This window comes from Acanthopagrus latus, chromosome 19, assembly GCF_904848185.1.
Source record: "Acanthopagrus latus isolate v.2019 chromosome 19, fAcaLat1.1, whole genome shotgun sequence".
In the NCBI taxonomy this organism is placed as follows: domain Eukaryota; kingdom Metazoa; phylum Chordata; class Actinopteri; order Spariformes; family Sparidae; genus Acanthopagrus; species Acanthopagrus latus.
The window spans coordinates 17,662,360-17,679,855 of NC_051057.1; the positions used below are offsets into that span (position 1 = coordinate 17,662,360).

General features: G+C 42.6%; 1 protein-coding gene across 4 annotated transcripts in view; it reads right to left on the reverse strand.

The window, feature by feature from the left end:
• The window catches only part of LOC119008657 (sodium/hydrogen exchanger 9-like), a 67,086-nt gene that overhangs the window by 8,204 nt on the left and 41,386 nt on the right, over positions 1–17,496 (reverse strand). For 2 of the 4 annotated variants that reach the window (XM_037079214.1, XM_037079213.1), the window contains 2 exons: positions 3,427–3,472; positions 1,438–1,493 (listed from right to left, as the gene is read on the reverse strand). In XM_037079214.1, coding sequence (XP_036935109.1) covers positions 1,438–1,493; positions 3,427–3,472 — 102 coding nt within the window. Of the gene's footprint in view, positions 1–1,437; positions 1,494–3,426; positions 3,473–3,775; positions 4,027–17,496 lie in introns of those variants that run through there. The other 2 variants (XR_005071478.1, XR_005071477.1) reach the window with 2 other exon arrangements.

Consider the following 17,496-nt stretch of genomic DNA (forward strand, 5'->3'; position numbering starts at 1 on the left):
ACTGCCAGACAGATTTAACTACATTGTCCTCTTACAGGAATCCAGTTCATCCTGCAGTCATGAACAAGTACACGAAAGAAATAGTTCGAGACTTTCAGGAAACACACTTACTCACTGTCCTGCTTAGAGTTATGATGGTGAAAAGACAGATACACCCTCACGGACTGTCTGAAACATGGGCATAGTCTGTGATGTCAACCGCAGGTTTCTGAAGAGACACAGTGAAGCTCAGTGTGGCTGCGGCCTCATCGTTCTGACTTCGCCTTACTCAAATACAAATTCAAGCTGGGGGCTAACTCTCACTCAAAGTGGGCATGCCCTTATTTATGAATAACTTCAATCCTTAATCATCAGCACTGACGGGAAAATAAAAATTAAGCACTCTGTGATCAATCATCTGATCCACGTCATAAATACATACGTGGTTGATCGTTTGGTCGAAAACCACTGTTGACCCGTCATCACTCCTTGTCTTGTGTTGGCTGTTTTAGAGGGTGTTCCAAAAGTCAAAATATTCTCAATTTCAAGGCGCAAAGCCCAGAGTCACATAGCTTTATCCTATAATCACATCTGATTGCCCAGTTTTGTTAGCAGTCCTGCTCCATAGGTGCACCCAAATGATTTATCCCACAGCTCTGAGCCGTATCTGGGAGACATCTGGTTTTAGGCTATTGCCACCTTAGCACATCTCATAGCTGGTGACTCCATGGACCTTCTCTTCGGTGGCAGCGATAATCACATTTAATCAAGACACTTCACGCTGACTTAAGAACCCATAGCATCACGAACTTTTCTTGCAGCCACGGCAATGTGCTGGTAACTTGTTCCTTTTTTATGGGGGATAGAGTTGCATTTGGAGCCAGCCTTAAGTGGGCATTTAGGGGACTGCTGTTTTAGGCACTTTTTTTCATCCCCTGGAGGTTGCTGTTTCCCCCAATGGAAATAGAGATTCCTGTTTGTGCACTTTTCATTTGGTGTGGGTTAAATAAACACGCGTTACTTACTGAGTTTGAGTGGTGCTGGGAGGTGGTTTTCTGCTGTAGACAGAGTCATGCTAACTCTTTTTTTGCAAACAATTGTCTGTTTTGTCGTCTTCTTTTTTTAAATGTCCAAAACATTCCTTTAATATGCATACACAGATGCCTTCTGATACACGTTTCATATTAGGTAAACGACAATATGTATACATTTTTTGCTAAAATACAGTCATACACAAATATATGTACAATTATTATACCTGAGGTAACACGTGAACTAGATGTACAGTATGTTCTACCATCAGAGTACATATAGCTCTTTCCTCAGATTCCTGGTAGTGAAGCACTCTGCTATTTTCTCTTGAGCTCATTGTATTCTACTCCACAGACCTCTGCATTAACGGCTTTGAGCGCGAACACATGCGGGAGTGCTTTGGAGAAGAAAGCAGTGAAAGGATACTTGTAGTCCAGATGGTGCCACAAGCCGCCTGTTGTGTCTGGCCTCCCTGTAGCAACCTGTAGACCATGAGAGAACCATTGTTACTCATTGACACACAAAGGCCCTCTTGGGGTGGCTGTATACGCTGCCTGATGGAAATGCTGGAAACCTGCACCCTAGGATGGTCAGGGGGGCCATATCCAGTGACCCCTGCATTTGCAAGTGGGACCCCTGGCCCTGTGCTTATGTAGGAAAATCCTGTTCCTGTGAGTCCCTAGGGATCCTTTTCCTGCTACGTTAAGTTACGCTCCCCCCAGCAGTCCCCGTGCAGACTCTCAATCTGGACAAGGTTACATTTATCCATTTCCATGAGAAAGAGCCCTGGAGCTCGGCCTCACCTCTCCACTGGGGATCCTCCTTCAGCCTTACCTGCCACGCTGCCTTTTCTTGTCTGCACCCTCTGGCCTCATAATGCCAGGGAGCTGGCCAGACCATGTCCCATTCAGAGGGCGCAGATAAGAGGCAGGTCAAATAAGAAGATGAAAGAGAGGGGGATGGAGTGCTGCTGGGAACCAGCGATGGAAAGGTGGGAGAGGAGTGTGTGGGAGGACGTGTCTGTGCAACAACATAAGCACATTCACAAGGCCTCTGTGTCCCAGCGATGATGCGCTACAAACTGTCATTTAGCAAGAAGCCAAAGTGCATTTCCTCCACTTGAACCCTTTTATTCGCTTTGATGCCACGCGCTGTTAAAATAAACAACGACGCCCAGCTTAAAGGGCAGGAGCATATTATGCGTCAGCAGGAGCGGATGGCAGGTTTCATCTGGCTAAGCACACAACGTGTTAAATCCCTGCAACGTTGCTACAGTATGTGCAAAAAAGCTATCCCCTACACCAGGAGCCAGACACGTTCAGACTCCGAATGTGACGCAGTACAGCCCCGCAGCACTTTTGTGGTGATTAAAAATAGCTCTTAAGCAAATGAAGTTTCATTGTCTTTGAATGCAATCGCTGCTCTCCCACTTTGTTCAGCTCCCTCCAGTGCGGAGAGCTGCGACTATGCAGAAAAACACAGCTCACAGCACAATCCACCGTATGCATAATGTAGAGTCACTTTGTATACAGCGGTGCAACTTATTTCAAGTGCTGTGAATAAGTGAAAAGTAGAAGCTGCTGTATCGTCTGGAGTTTGTTTTTAATCATATTTTTTCGGCCATATGTGAGGATGTTTTAATAAAGATAATTCCATCATGATAATGGCATCGTTTTAAGCCTTGCAAGCTGTTTTCTGTTTTTCTGGCATCTGTTATTTTTCTCTACATATATTTGAAATCAGCTCCTCATTTTGAATGTTTTATGTATACTGTCAGGGGCTTTTCATGAAAGATTCATGCCCTGAATACCTAAACCGAATCATAAAAAACTCTAGGTAGATCATTAGGACTTCTGTTTGCATTGATGTTAATAGTTTAAGTGTTTTAAAGCATAAGAGACAGCTACTGACTGTCTGTAATCCATCAATGTAGAGAAGCACTAATGCTGGGGATTTTAAATGGGACTGATGAGAAATACCTGCACAAGTGCGATGAAGTGCAGCTAAATGGATGCAGCAGAGCACAAACAAAGATAGTAAACAATGCCCTCTTGGGTATTATGGCAAGACAGATTATTGCTTTGCTGTCTGGTATACCACAAAAATAATGTTTTATTACCTACTTTAAAAAAAAAAAAAAAAGAGTGTGCAATATGCGAGGCAATTCCACATATTTAGACTTCCAACAGGCAGTTCTATAAATGCTTTTCAGAGTGTCGAACGGAGATTTAATGGACATCACATTTTGTATGCGCTCCTGCAGATGGAAGCTGGTGAAGCAGAGGGCCACTAGCAGGGAAACTGCTCAAAGTTGTGGCACTTCAGTTCAGATTAAAATACTTTTAAATGCCAGTCGGGACAAACAGAGCGGATAAAATACGGATTACTGATGAAGTGACAAAAAGGTGTTTTTACCTCAAGAGAAAGGTCCTCTGGATTTTCATCTGCATCCAGCCCCGCTCTGCAGAGAATGAGCAAAGTACAGTCAAGCCATGACTCAACATAATAAAATGACAGAGATCCCATGGGATGGATTCCACTACATGTGAAGCTACACCAGTTCAAACAGTCAATCTAGTGCTGTGACTTCGCAACGAAAGTGAAAGTCAGTGCGGAACTCAGTTTGAACATGACCTTTCAAAGAGCCTCATCAAAATCAGCCTCATCTTCTGCATCACACCAAGAAAATGTCAGCTGGGTAAACCTTTGATAAATGACAAACAGTGCAATTATGCTTGATATTCTGCGTGGCTGCGATCATTACCCCGCTGAGGTGTGCGGACCCGTCTTTGCCATGGGCGTGCTCGAGCAGCAGGGCTGAGAGGAGAGGCCGACTGGCTGCCGGCTCGGCCCCGCTCCGAATTGAAAGAAAATGACTCAGCACCGGCCAGCGACAGCCCAGTGAGCTGATTCATCGCGGAAACAAGGGCGTTATGTCGGCGTGTGCGTGCGTTCCCTTGCATCTACACGCGTGCAGAAGACTGCAGCACCGTCGCACCGCTTTCAACCCTGAATCTAGAAATCAAAGAAGTGATAGTAACTTTGTGGTTTCTGAAAGCATCTACAGTAGTTCTGAGCCAAAAGAGCCAAAATAGCCAAAAAAACTCAAATCAGTACAGTGTGGGTGTGAAATTTCTTTCAGAGCTCAGAGGGAGGCTGAGCGTGCGATGGCTGTCGATGCTGGTTCCTACAGGTCAGCAGTTAACTCTAATAGCCGAGCATTACTGCTGCCTGGCTCAGGAGATTTTGAGATGCTCTTATTGCTGTGCACTGTGTGTATGTGTGTGTATGTGTGTGTATGTGTGAATGTGCCGCTGTCAAAGCCTTTTCGCTGAGACACTTGTGCAACAACACAGTGGAGAGGTGACTCTCATCAGAGCATTCGAGCGCTGCGATTACTTAAGGTTGTGCAGATTTTCTGTCTTGGCTGGTGTCCCTCCTCCATCCATCTGTGGTGTTTGTCTTCATTTCCCGTCTCTCTGATCATCATCACTCCTTTTGTCATTGCTGCTCACGCGCTGAGGCTATTTTGCGCTCTGTTGCTGACAACTCTCATGTGCACTGTATATCACGAAAAAAGCATCCTGGACTTAACTGTACTTAGTAATTAATTAGATTTTGATCCTGGCTGTGGCCTATCCCAACAAACCATCCATCACTGGGCCATTTCTCTTTCTCAGTTTGTTTTTCATTATCTGTCTCTGCCTCTTCCCTTGTTTAATACACTGTTTTCCCATTTAAGTTCCTCTCTACACTCATCTTTATCTTAAGCCTCTCCATCATTGTCTCTTTTCTTTGTTACCTAATATCTTTTCCTCTCCCTGTTTATCAGAATCTTTTGTCTTCTCTCCTCCTCCCCTTTCTTCCACTCCTTTTTATCATTTCAACATCTTCTCTTCCCGTCTTTATCACCTCCTACCTCTTCTTAATTCTGTTTCTTTGTCTCGTCCTCCTACCACCATCTCCCTGCTCTCTCTTTATTTCCTGCCCACCACATACTGAGGCTGAAATTGTCTTGAAATTACAGATGAGAGCAAAAAAAAAAATAGGTACTGCTTTACTAAAGCAAAGTGTTCCTGGGTCCATGCTGGAGCATGTTGTTTTGCCGTGGTGCATAAGTGTTTGCGGCCGCGGCGAATCACCTTCAGCTGGTGGGATGCATGTCATAGTGACGGGCTCTGTCACCGAGCTGAGCTGATAGAAAGAGGAAACGGCATATAAGGTGTGAAATGAACGGGCACGAAGGGGAACACAAGCTGAGACTTGAGCCGAAAGAAGAGGTGGAGCAGAGCAAGAATAGTGAGTTCCAATTTCTTGAGCGTGATGGTGAGCGAGATAGTCATGCGGTGACATGCGAGTGACAGAATGAGTCGGTGCTGCTGGTGAATGTGAGAGGGAGAGATAGTTAGCTTGCTGAGTGAAAGATTGACTAGGAGACATGACAAGACAGCCAGAGAAAGACATAAAAATTAACTGAGGAGAGTGGATTTCTCTCTCAGCAGCGATGTGATAACGAGGCAGGGTTTGTGAGCTCAGGACGCCAGTCTGCTTTGTATCTTGGGCAAAATATCGTGCTGTCAGCCAGCCGGCTTTTTCAGCATCATGTTTGTTTTTTTTTTTAAAAAATGATGTGACCCCCGTGCCCTGTTACCCTTATCTTCAATACCATGACATTCAATACAGACAAGTCAAGACCAAACTAATCTAACTGCACTGTGATCATGAGTTCACAGAAATAAATCAGAGGGGAAGTAGACTGCCAGAGGCGCACACTGAAAAAGTCTGTGAACTCTGCATCAATTTATATCTACTGCAGGAAATAGGTCCTAGACAATAGCTGAGTCACGTAAACATTTGTTGTGAACCTCCATGGGAGTATGCCATCCTCCCGAGGCCCAGTTTCCCCCCAAAATGAGGAGGAGCTCCCTCTACTCTGCAGGGAAATCACAACCCGCGATATAAAACCCAGTCAAACAAGAAATACACAATGGAGTAGCTCATCTCCCTCAACGTGGCGAGATCATAAGATCGACTTGTGGCTGCAGCCTCAAAAACCAAAGTCTTCCATTGCTTCGTTTCTGTTAGTGCGCTCTTCATGTGCTGATGAGATCTCAACTGGTTTGTGCTGAGCTCCACTGTGACTAAAATATCTCTGGACACATTCCAGGATGACAGGGCGCCCTGCACAGGGCCCTTCACTGACAACTCATCCAGGCTTTTTGGGAAGCGTCGCGCAAAGATATGAAGACGGTGTTTGTTTAAAACTGTAAGAAACAGGAGATGATGTTTTAGTACATTTTGTCCAGCGCACATTTCATTCCAAAAAAAGGCACCCACGCTCATCCACAAACATCTTCCTCACAGGCTGATATGTCCACTATGCCTCACAGAGAATAGGAAGAAGAGCTAAATAACTCACCCTTGAGCGGTGAAGCAGTATGTGTGTCTGCACATGCATGTGTGCCTGTGTCTCTGTAGTGTTGTTATCAGCCTGCCTGACAGGAGTGGGCTGATAAAGCTGTGCTTGCTGTGCTGCAGGCGCATGAAGCCTCAAGAGAAGACGTCAAAGCATCACAAAACGAACGCTTCTTTGCACGTACGGCTCATTTATAATATATCCTGTCAACAGGTTGAAGTTAACCATGTTTACTTGCAAGCCAAATATTTTCATTGGATGTGTTTAGGAGTACTGGTTAATACACATTCGGAGGAGTTGCTTCTTGAGTTCAAGTGCTCAAGTAGCATGAACTCAACAGGCAGGGTAAATTGAGTTGCAACACTCCTCCCCTCCGCCGAGCTCTTTCCTCTACATGCTGCTCTGACAGGCAGAGAGAGAGAGAGAGAGGGAGAGAGGGAGGATGAGAGAGGAACAGACGGGGGAGCACAGAGAGACGGAGAAGGGAGACAAAAACTGTCTCACAGGGATCGCGTTTGCTCTATAGTGTGAGTTTGGACAAGAGGAAGGCTGTAACTCATCCTTCCAGTTTCCTGTTTGTTGATCCCATTTGGCTGCTCTTCTCACCAGGGATTCCATGTTCGACAGCGTACACGCCTCCCAACAGAGATCTGAATTTGGAACTGGCTTTGATATGAACACCAAGCACAACTGACATATACACTCTGGTGGAAAGAAACTAAGTACATTTACTCAAGTGCTATAACTAATTACAATCATTGAGGTACTTTGAAGTATTTTTAATTTAAGGCCTCTTTACTTTCTTCTCTACTGTGACTCAAAGGGAAATATTGTGCTTTTCAGTCCATTAAATGTATCCGATGACTTCAGATTCATTTCATTATTAATACAAATTATAATCTACATGACTTCATCGATCCCTTAGTATAATTCACATGCTACCCAGCAGTATAAGTCACACATGTACAAGCTCCAACATCAACGTGGTGTGCATCAAGAATTACTATAATGGACCTTGGTAGAGCAAATAGTTTCACCAAGGCCCAGTCCAATAGCAAATGAAACATATTTAAATCCACTAGATCCCGATTTTTGTTTGGGTTTGCATCAAATTGTACTCGTAGATAGCAGCCACCTTAATGGGATGGAAATTTTCCATCAAAATTCATGCGTCATTCCCTGAGAAACTGATGAAAACGTTGATGAAAAGATTGCTGACAAACCAACAAACAAACGAACGGGCACCGGTGAATACATAACCTCTTCGGCTGAGGAAATAATTTAGTAACATAATACACATTATTCTGAATGAGCCATTGTGCGTCATGAACGATCCTTCACTTTTTGTACTCAAGCAAACAAAGAGTCAGGATATTCCTTACTGGTGTTTCAGTATATACTATGTAACTGAGATACAGTGAGGTACAATGGAAGAAGACTATAACTGGTATGACTAGCACAGACGTATCGATCGGAGCTGTGATATGAATGTGGTTATACTGTATCTCAAACAATGTGGATTTCAGCTGCCACGTTCTATGAAGTTCATTGCAAGCTGCAGCTCACCACATATTAACCAGAGACAGCACGCTGAAAACAAGCACACACACAACAAGGAAGCTGCAGCTACAGTGTTTAAAACACAGGACCAAAGATTAAAAAAAATATATTATTAGAAGGGCAGTTCTGAAGAATACATGTATCTGTGTATGATGGAGGGCAACAGTCTTTGTCATAGGCGGCAATAAAAGCAACATCTCATGTCAACTCACAAATAGAGCACGTCAGAGAGTATAAATAATGTAGTCTGCTTCAAGATGCTCCAGAAGTCCAGTAAAAAAAATAAAATAAAATAAACAGACAGAATGCAGACATCAGCGTCTGCAGTTTCTCAGACGCTGACAGCAGGAACTCAGTGTATTGACTGAACGACTGCAGCGATGAGAAAACTTAGTGAAAGCAAGAACAGTGAATTAAAGTGAAGTCATGACCCTCATCTGAACTGTTAATGGATGAAGGAATATTCTGTATTTCTTTAATGCTCATATAAATTACAATAATATTTGTATGTGTGGCATTATGTTGATTCGTTTGTGAAATTATTGTTGCTTTGTTTCCAAACATTACTGCTGAACAAACATTTTAATATTTACAATATTAATGAGGTAATAACACAAAGTCAGACATAATTTCTTTTTCATGACTACTGTAATAAACAAGCTGTTCTCAGAGGAAAATAAGGTCCTCAGAACTCTGTTTGAAGCTAGAAAGGTGGCAACAAAGTAAAACAGCATGAAATTGTGTTGTCCTTTAAGGTCAGTTTGTTATTCTGTTTAGTCAGTCATAAAATCGAAGAGAGTTTGTTTATTTCATTTGCTTAGGAAGATCTTTCTCTACCAATTAAAGTGTATTGCCCAGAACGACATATTGCACCTTTAAAAGCGCTGCTGATCAAATTCAACCTGGTATCTTACCAACCAGTGTAAAAGACCGACCAGTTCACTGTGTCACTTTCCCATTTGGCCATTCCTTTCCATGAAAACAACCTCAATCCTCATTCTTTGTTCAGGATAGCGATTAAAAACGAGCAGTTGTCCAGGGGTTCGTCTCGACCCCACCTAGCTGAAAGACATATGAATGAACCACCTAAATAGCCTCAGCCTCCACTCGATGCAGAGCTTCTAGATCTTTATACCACATTCGCTCTTCCCTCTATCATCATCATCACCCCCTGCTACACATGTGTATACTTTTCACGCCTAGTTGAGGCAACTTGTGACAAGAGAAAATATGGTCTAGAGTAACAAACCAAAAACAGTCTCTTGAAGTTGCACTGCTGAGGCTGTGAGAGAGTGCAGTGAAATGTGACTCAGTATATACAGACACATCCACATTGGATAAATGAACTGATTATAAGCTTATAAGAACCTGCAAAGAGACACAACTAGAGCCCCTGGATGAAGACAGAAGCATCTTGAGTTGTATCAGTATGTTATGTATCTCACTGGCATGACTTCCAAATGAAAAACAACAAAAACTTAAGCTGAAAAAAAAGAATTATTATATGAAAGGGAACTGATATATTGTGTATTTTAGGTCGTAATGCCAAGCTTTACAAGAGACTTAACTGCTTAAGAGTTCTTATGCATGAGGTGTGCTGAGTCCTGTGATAAAGTGTTATTACTCAACAGTGGATGAGGAGATAAAACAAGGACCACTACAACATAAGCTTCCATTCCCATACTGCAGTGATACAAAGAAAAAAAAATCCATTTATGGCAAAGTCTCTGACTGCAGTAAATAGGTCAATCTACTGAAACCCTCAAATGGGAATCATACTCACTCTGCAGCTTTAACCTAAATTTTCCATCACTCGTGCTTGTGTAAAAATAAAGTTGGCAGTGTAGCGAGCGGGTTAAGTTGTTCGCAAGTGTGTTATCACATCCGTGTGTATCGGTACTCTAGTCAAGCGTTCTTCCGTGTGTGTTGCAGTGGGCTGTTGCAGAGCATTTACATACAAGCACGGTACATTGTCTCAGAGATAATACCCTTTGGGAGATATCTCATCTAAGCAGGCAAAACTTTAGAAGTGTTCCGCCATACTGAGCACTAATGAATGATCACCCACTCAGCAGATGCTCAGCATCATGTTATCGTTTAATCTGAGCCACAGGATAACAATGGACAGAAATAATTCTGCATACAACGTCATGCCAACTTGGCCTCAACTCCTGCCTACTGTAGGAGCAATTTCCAACTACTTGCACATGATAACAGAACAATTATACAATACTTTCAGTTTGGTAAATGTGATAATATACAGCGTATAAGCACTTAACTATAAACAAAGGCTCTAAATTACATGCTCTCTATGAAAAAGTTAAAGTTAATGTTCAAGTAAATAATTTATTTATTGTCACTGCTCAAGAAAGGCTGAAAATAAACCAGAGTGAGCCTGTAAAGACGCATTTTTCCATTTCAGAGAACACGTGTATAAATGATTTATGTAGCATGCTATATTCACTTTTCTGGCCCGATTTAGATGAGACAAGTGATACCACTCCCATGACTGTACTCCAAGTATCAAGCTATATATAGCTAGCTTAGCTAAGGGAAAACAACTACCACTGCTGTGGCCGAAGGTAACACAATAAACCAGAGCCTGGAATCACCAAGTTATATCTTAATTGCTAACCAGTTTCCCTCTGTCTTTAGTCTATGTGCTAAGCTAAGCTAAGCTAACTGGGTTCTAGCTTCAGCTTCATGGTTAATGGACACCTACATGAGTGGTATCAATCTTCTCATCTAATTCAAGCCAATAAAGTAGAAAAGAAACTAATAAGGTAAATAGGCATACTTTCTAAGTCCCATCCATGTTTTGCCGTTTTCTGTTAAACTTATACACTACGTGCTAAGTCAAGAAAGGAAGACAAGTTAAAAATAGTTTAAAAGATGTTGCGGGGGAATAGTTCATTGCCCTGACTGTCTGGAAGGTGCATCATCAGCTGCACACACCATCACCAAACGATGCCTACATTTGTTCAAGTGTAACATGAAGCTGTAAAGTCATAATATACTGATGCCACGAACCTCACAGACACATCACACTATATATAGTCACATCTTAAGTTAGCTTATGTTAGTAAAACACTACCTAACCCGCTAGCTGACATAAAAGAGTTAGCAAACGTTACATCAAGAGGAGTTAGCCTAATGTCAGCCAAGTTTGTGTCCTCTATTCCTGTGGTACAGGGATTAAGAAAATAACAGATCGGTTGGTTGCTGCGTATTTGAGAGAAGACATGAATCATTGTTAGCTAAAAATGCTCAAGTCTTCTCTCATTTTCAATGAGACCAGAATGACATGTTGCAGTATTTGTATAAGTTAACATAGTAGAGTAATATGTCCTTCCATCAAGTGGCCAACTGTGGTCCTTGCTTTCGGCTTCTTAAAGCTATACTGCTCGACTCGCAGGCACTATCTAAAAAACATTACGGGACAGACGTCGGTAGGTCTCTTATGTCAAGCTAGTCTAATCTAGCAACAATAACTAAGGTGATCAGTCAATGACTTACTTTCAGCAGTTTGCCTCTGCTTCAGTGTTGTAGGTACTGCACTTAAGATTAACTAAAATAATTTTCTATCCTCTTTCAATGATACAGTTTAATGTAGTAGGTTTCTAAAGTGCTAAATGTGTTGCATAACGAAAGGCGAGAAACAACAAGCAAAAGAAACTGCATCACATTTCTGCCTTAGTTTGTGCCTCGCCTACATTTTTTCACACTCTGTCAGTTGCTGGTGAGAAAGACATCCCTCCAATGTGAAAGCTGACAAACATCAATGTTTTAAACAGTGTCAGTTTTTCTCTTTCCTCCTTTTTCTTTCACACTTTAGTCAGCCAGATCCCTGTGGAGAGCCAAGGACAGTTGGGAGCAGAGGGGCTCGTGGGAGCCAGAAGATATTATTATCACACAGAATTAATTTCCCTTCTCACAACTTTCACCTGGAAGTCTCAGCGTGACACAGGGAAGGGCCTACATTTCGTCTAGCGGAGAGTTAGCAGAAGACGGAGCGAGGCAAGAACCGGTTGGATAACACTTGCTCGTTATCCAATTTAACATTCAGGTAACACATCAAACAAGTGTTATATTTTCTTCAATACACGTTATATTCAGTGATGGATGTTATATCTATTTTAGTAGAATGAATTTGCGTTGAATTAGTGTCCAATGCTTTATTAAACGAAATGATGTGAAACAATGCTTATCTTCTCCAGACATCAGTGCTTCCATGTTTTCCTGATTGCGCACAGAAAAAGTGAAGGCGAGTTATTACTTTGGAAGAAAAGTGCCCCAACTACCAGTTATGGTGCTGCAAATTTACTGCCCTTAAGGAACAACAACATAACTTGTGACAAATATATCACCAGGCGGATATATTATGAGCTCCCGAGCCCTGTCCAAGTAAAATGTTGAAAGTAAAATTGGCATGGTAACAAAGCCATGCAATGCAAATGTATTAATGGGCGAATTCAAATGCATCGTAATCGGGAAATTATGCCTCAAGATCTTTAACAGGCAAATTTAATCAAATCCATGTTGTTTTTTCCTCCTTCGATGTCTAAACCGTCCAGCCATCAACAAGGACCATCAACAACTGTGTGAAAGAGTCGGGTCCTTGCTGAATTGCTCTAAAGCCTAAAGCTGCTTAATGACTGCTAATGACTAGCAAAGTATTTGATGAAAATACAATAATAGTTGGCTGCATTAGAGCTCTCTTGTGTCTGGGTGCGCACTGCGAACTGGGATTGTAATGAAAAGGGTTGTGGTCAGAGGAAACCATCCAATTTCAAAAACAAGCTTGTTGATGAAGTGTTCAGTAACTGGACGAGTGTGGCGACACTTGCCTGCAGGCGTATTTCAGCTGCCACATTGTTCATAATTGTGGCCCAGAACAAATCCCTTTATACGGCTTTATTTATTCTTCCTTCCTCCTTCCTTTCTCTGACTCCTGCCAGAAACTGCGACAAGGATGTGAGATCAAATGCCTCCTTTTGATAACGCTGGTAAACTCTTTCATGGCTGTCTCTGAGGGGGCGCGTCTTGAGGCTGTGTTTGGTTGTCATGTTTGGACAGTGCTATCGTTTTTCATGTGGAGGATCAAGGGCAGTGTCTGCTGGCACTAGCCAAATATATCAGGGGAATCTCAGGGAAAGGACTTAGTGGTATCTGGGTTAACATACCAAGGCAGTTGCAACAACAGTAACCTGTTTTGTGTGCCAGATGTGAGGCACTGGGCTGATGGCGTATTGCTTCCTGCAGACATGTCAGGGGGATTTCCTCAGTCTTTTCACAGGAAAATTGGTAACACTGACCCACTTCAGTATTTTTCAATTTTTGTTTTTATATATCTCCTGCTGGCCGAACCTCGACGTCAAGTTCCTTCCCTTAGCCTTCATTAACTTTAAAAAAAATAAACACTAACAGGGTCAGACAACCAAGCACTGAGACACAGAAGAACAAAACTCAAAACAGTTGTTTATTCTTAGGAATGCAGAAAAGTGTAATTACACAAGTCCTGAACAGGAAGAGGTCATGGGCTGAGATAGTTCTGATGAGTTCTGATTCAAATGCGTGATCATGCGTCATTAGACTTTTACCCACTTGTGAGCATGAAAACAATGGGAGTGGGAAACCCAACCTCACTGTTTCTTCTCTAAGATAAACAGTTCTTATCAACCAGCATTTAAACAATTTCCCCCCAGGGATTAATAAAGTACTCTGATTCTGATTATGCATCCCCAGCTCCACACAGCCAAATAACCTTAATTCCCACCGTGTTCATATTAATCAAATAATTTGTATCATTTGTAAATAAAAAAAAGAGTGATAATTGATCTTGTTTGCAGTTCCATCAACATGCCAGTTTAACAGATGTCTCTTTTATAATGGTCGACAGGGAGAATGATTTTTGGGTCAGAAGGGAATTTCTTGCTGCAACATCACATGGTACATTCTTAGAATATGCTACAGTTTGTTGCACCCCCACTGGCAGTAGCAAGGGCCACTACTTTATTTACATGTATATAATGTACATAGTGTACAGTCCTTTCTATAATGTATCTTTTCTCTCTTACTGAAATCTTCTTTTAGTATTTTTAAGTCTTGTACTTATTGTATGTCTGTATGTCTGTGTACCTGCTACTGTCACAAGTGAATTTCCCCGTTGTGGGATGAATAAAACTCTAACGTCTAAAGTCTTCTCTCTGTTTTAAGCGACCACAGTGGGAAAATACGTAACAAGAGGTTTGTTGCAATGTGAAACCTCCGGATAGATTACCCCAAATCGGTGTTTGTCAAGACAGTCCCCATGTGAGCATATGGGTCACCTGCAGGACACCTTAAAGCTAAACTGCCTCCTAATACATGTGACCTATTTTACATATAGCTGTGTTTCCCCACATGCGTTTACTCGCAGAAGGCCCTACTCTTTGGTAACTCATCCCTCTTGTAAGTGATTGTGATGCAACCTTTCCTTTTTTTTAATGTAGGCCAACTTACAGTATGTTGTTGTTTTGTACCAACTTGTAAGTGCACCTGGTTGTTGTGATGTCATCCGGTGCGTGTTGTTTTTTTGGACTGGCTACATAATTAACAAGCTTCCTCCGGCTCACCTGCTGTTATGACGATGGAATTGCGTGTGAAAAAACTCCTAAAGGCTTACACAGTAACACAAGCAGCCCTTCATATTACTCTCTCCTTGAGGTATAGCTCTCAGAAAGGTTAATGACACTGAACCTATATCCTGTACACAGGGCATTGAATTTAGACCTGCACTGGAAGTAGACGTGTGCACTGTCTTTGGGGTACGGAAGCGAGAGACGACAGGAATATTGAGAAGTTAAGGGACGTGTATTGCTGTGTGTCTTGCTGGTCTGAATGACCATTCGTCGAATCTGTCTGGCATATCAAATGAAGTGTGGAACCACGGTCTCACATCCCCGAGGCAGGAAGCTGGTATACTGTTATGTTTATGCACAGATGCGTGCGTTACAGCTGCACAAGTGGGGTGTAATCGGCAATTTTGAGTTTGGATAAGGGTATCATCACTCAGCTATCTCCCACCTGCTCACTCATCTGCTGCCTAATCACCCCCCCCCCTTCTCTGGTACGTGTGCCTTCTTCACGATGCTGCTGCTGTGGGGGATATTGTTCTCTATACGTAGGTGCTGATGAAATTTTGAGTCTGAGTGGTGAATTATTTAAGAGGCAGGATTATGAAAGCAGCTTCTTGGCGCGTTGCTAGCGGGTATGAATCGATATGAGCCCCACCACCACCACCACCATCATCCCCGCTGCTGCCGCCCCCCCTCCCCTTTTTTTTCTCCCTGAAACCACAGACCCTTCTGAACAGAAGTCCAGACACATGGCCACGGGACATGGCAGACTGGACAGCCAGATGCACTGTGCCTGTGTGTGTAAGACGCTCCATGAAATACACTACACAGGAGAGGCAGTTAGAAAGACGATGGGATTGTGTGTGTGTGTGTGTGTGTGTGTGTGTGTGTGTGTGTGTGTGTGTGTGTCGATGTGCGGGAGACAGACAGAAGGACCTAATTCAGACTGACCACGTTCACAGGAACAGATGGCAAACTCAAGGCCTGCCAAGTCTATTCTTCTTTTCCCCTGGTTCTGCCTGCAGGCGGGGGTCTACGCTCCAAGTCAGCAGGGTTAGACAACAGACAGAAGGGCCACACACACACACACACACACACAGATGTAGCACATGTATACACACAAGCCTACATTTCTGTGGGTGAGGGCTGACCCTTTGCTACATACCAGTTACATAACAGTTTCACACAGTTGCCTTCGATGATGATTTGATTTCATGGACTTGATTTGTGCACTGCCAATGCTCTGAGGCTTTCAAGACTGAATAAATGACCAGCTTCCAGCACGCACTCTCTCGTTTCACTTGATTGTCTCACTGAGTTACTCTACATTCATTTTTCCCTCCTCCAGCTCTCCTCTCTGTCGATGTGCCCATTCTGCTGAACCATTAAATCTGTCTCTCTTCCCACATCTGTGTATTGGGAGTCCATGTTTGGCTGTGCTGTTGTTCTCTCTCTGGCCGATGATTTCCTGCCACAAGCACAAGCAATTGGGAGCAGACAAGAGCCACCACAGAGAGCTACGATTTCACGGCGCTGATCAAAGAAAAAAATGGACCGGTTTTAACCTTGTGGTAAACTTAACATTCAGAGCATTCTCGGGAAGGACAGATATCACAAATAGTTTACAAGGATGACACATTGTTACCTTGGCTACCTTGGACCTGGGTTTGCATATGCCTCTACAATGACAGGGAACCAACAAAGAAAACAATAGATCAGTGTCTAAAGAGACAAATGCATCCTCTCAAGCCGTTGACCTTAAAGGTTGTTTTTTTCTTACAAGCTGGGTCACACAGGATGTGAACAAAATCCCAGTATCAGCAAGCTATGGAGAAAGTTAAAAAGAAAGTGAACATTAAAATGGTTATAAAAAATGGCAAAATGGGCCACTTTGGACCAGACTGAAATATCTTAGCAACGGCTGGATGAACTGCCATGAAATTTGGTAGAGATATGCTTAATAATTACCTTGTTATTCTAATTACTTTCAGCACAAAATGTGCTTTTCAGTTTTATAACCTAGTCTGACCTATTTCTTTCTGGAAGGTGTTGTTGTTTAGTGAAGACAGAGTGTAATGCGGAAAGGATTCCTTATTTTTACAATAACAATAAAGTTGCAAGTGGGCAAAATGCTACCTTAGTCCCTGGGAGGAAGAAGACAGGGTATCAAAATAAATGAAAGGACACATACAGTATCCCTAAGCATTTGTTTTTTGCCTGCACAACCTTTTAAACATCAGCAAGTATGCATTGGCATTCTAAGTATGTTAGCACCCTGATATTAGCATTCAGCTAAAAGCACCACTGTGACTGTGCAGCCTCGCTGAACTGAGTAATTTTAAAAGAAATGCATTTTATATGCAACATTCTGGGTGAGCTCACTTCAAAATAAATTTTTTTGGAGTATATGTAAACGTGGAGTCTACAACCTGACCTTTCCTGTCTCACCCCCTGAACTTCTTGTGCTGCATTCCCTGATCCTCTTGATGAAGAATTTTCGTAACTTGGAGCAGTAAAGGTCTTTTTCTGTGAAAAAGAAACATGCCCTTGATACAGGGTACTAAAATCAACTTGATTTTTCGATCTTTTCACCTTTATGGGCTGTCTCCCACCTCCCAATTTTCTGTCTCCATCTTTTCCTCCAATGTTCTTTTCTGTTAATTCTTCAAGAGGCTGAGGGCCTAAATTATAGAGGGCTAAAAATAATGGCTCTATAAATAAGAGGTGCCCATTGAGAGTGATTGAGAGGCGAGGTCGCTAGGCAGCTAGGGATGCTGGGTAAGTTGGATTCATTAGATCTCTCAGCTTCAGTAGCCCCCACAACTCACCCACACAAAACGCATGGCACAGTTTCCTCGTAAACGGCACACACACACACCCCGACGTAGCATT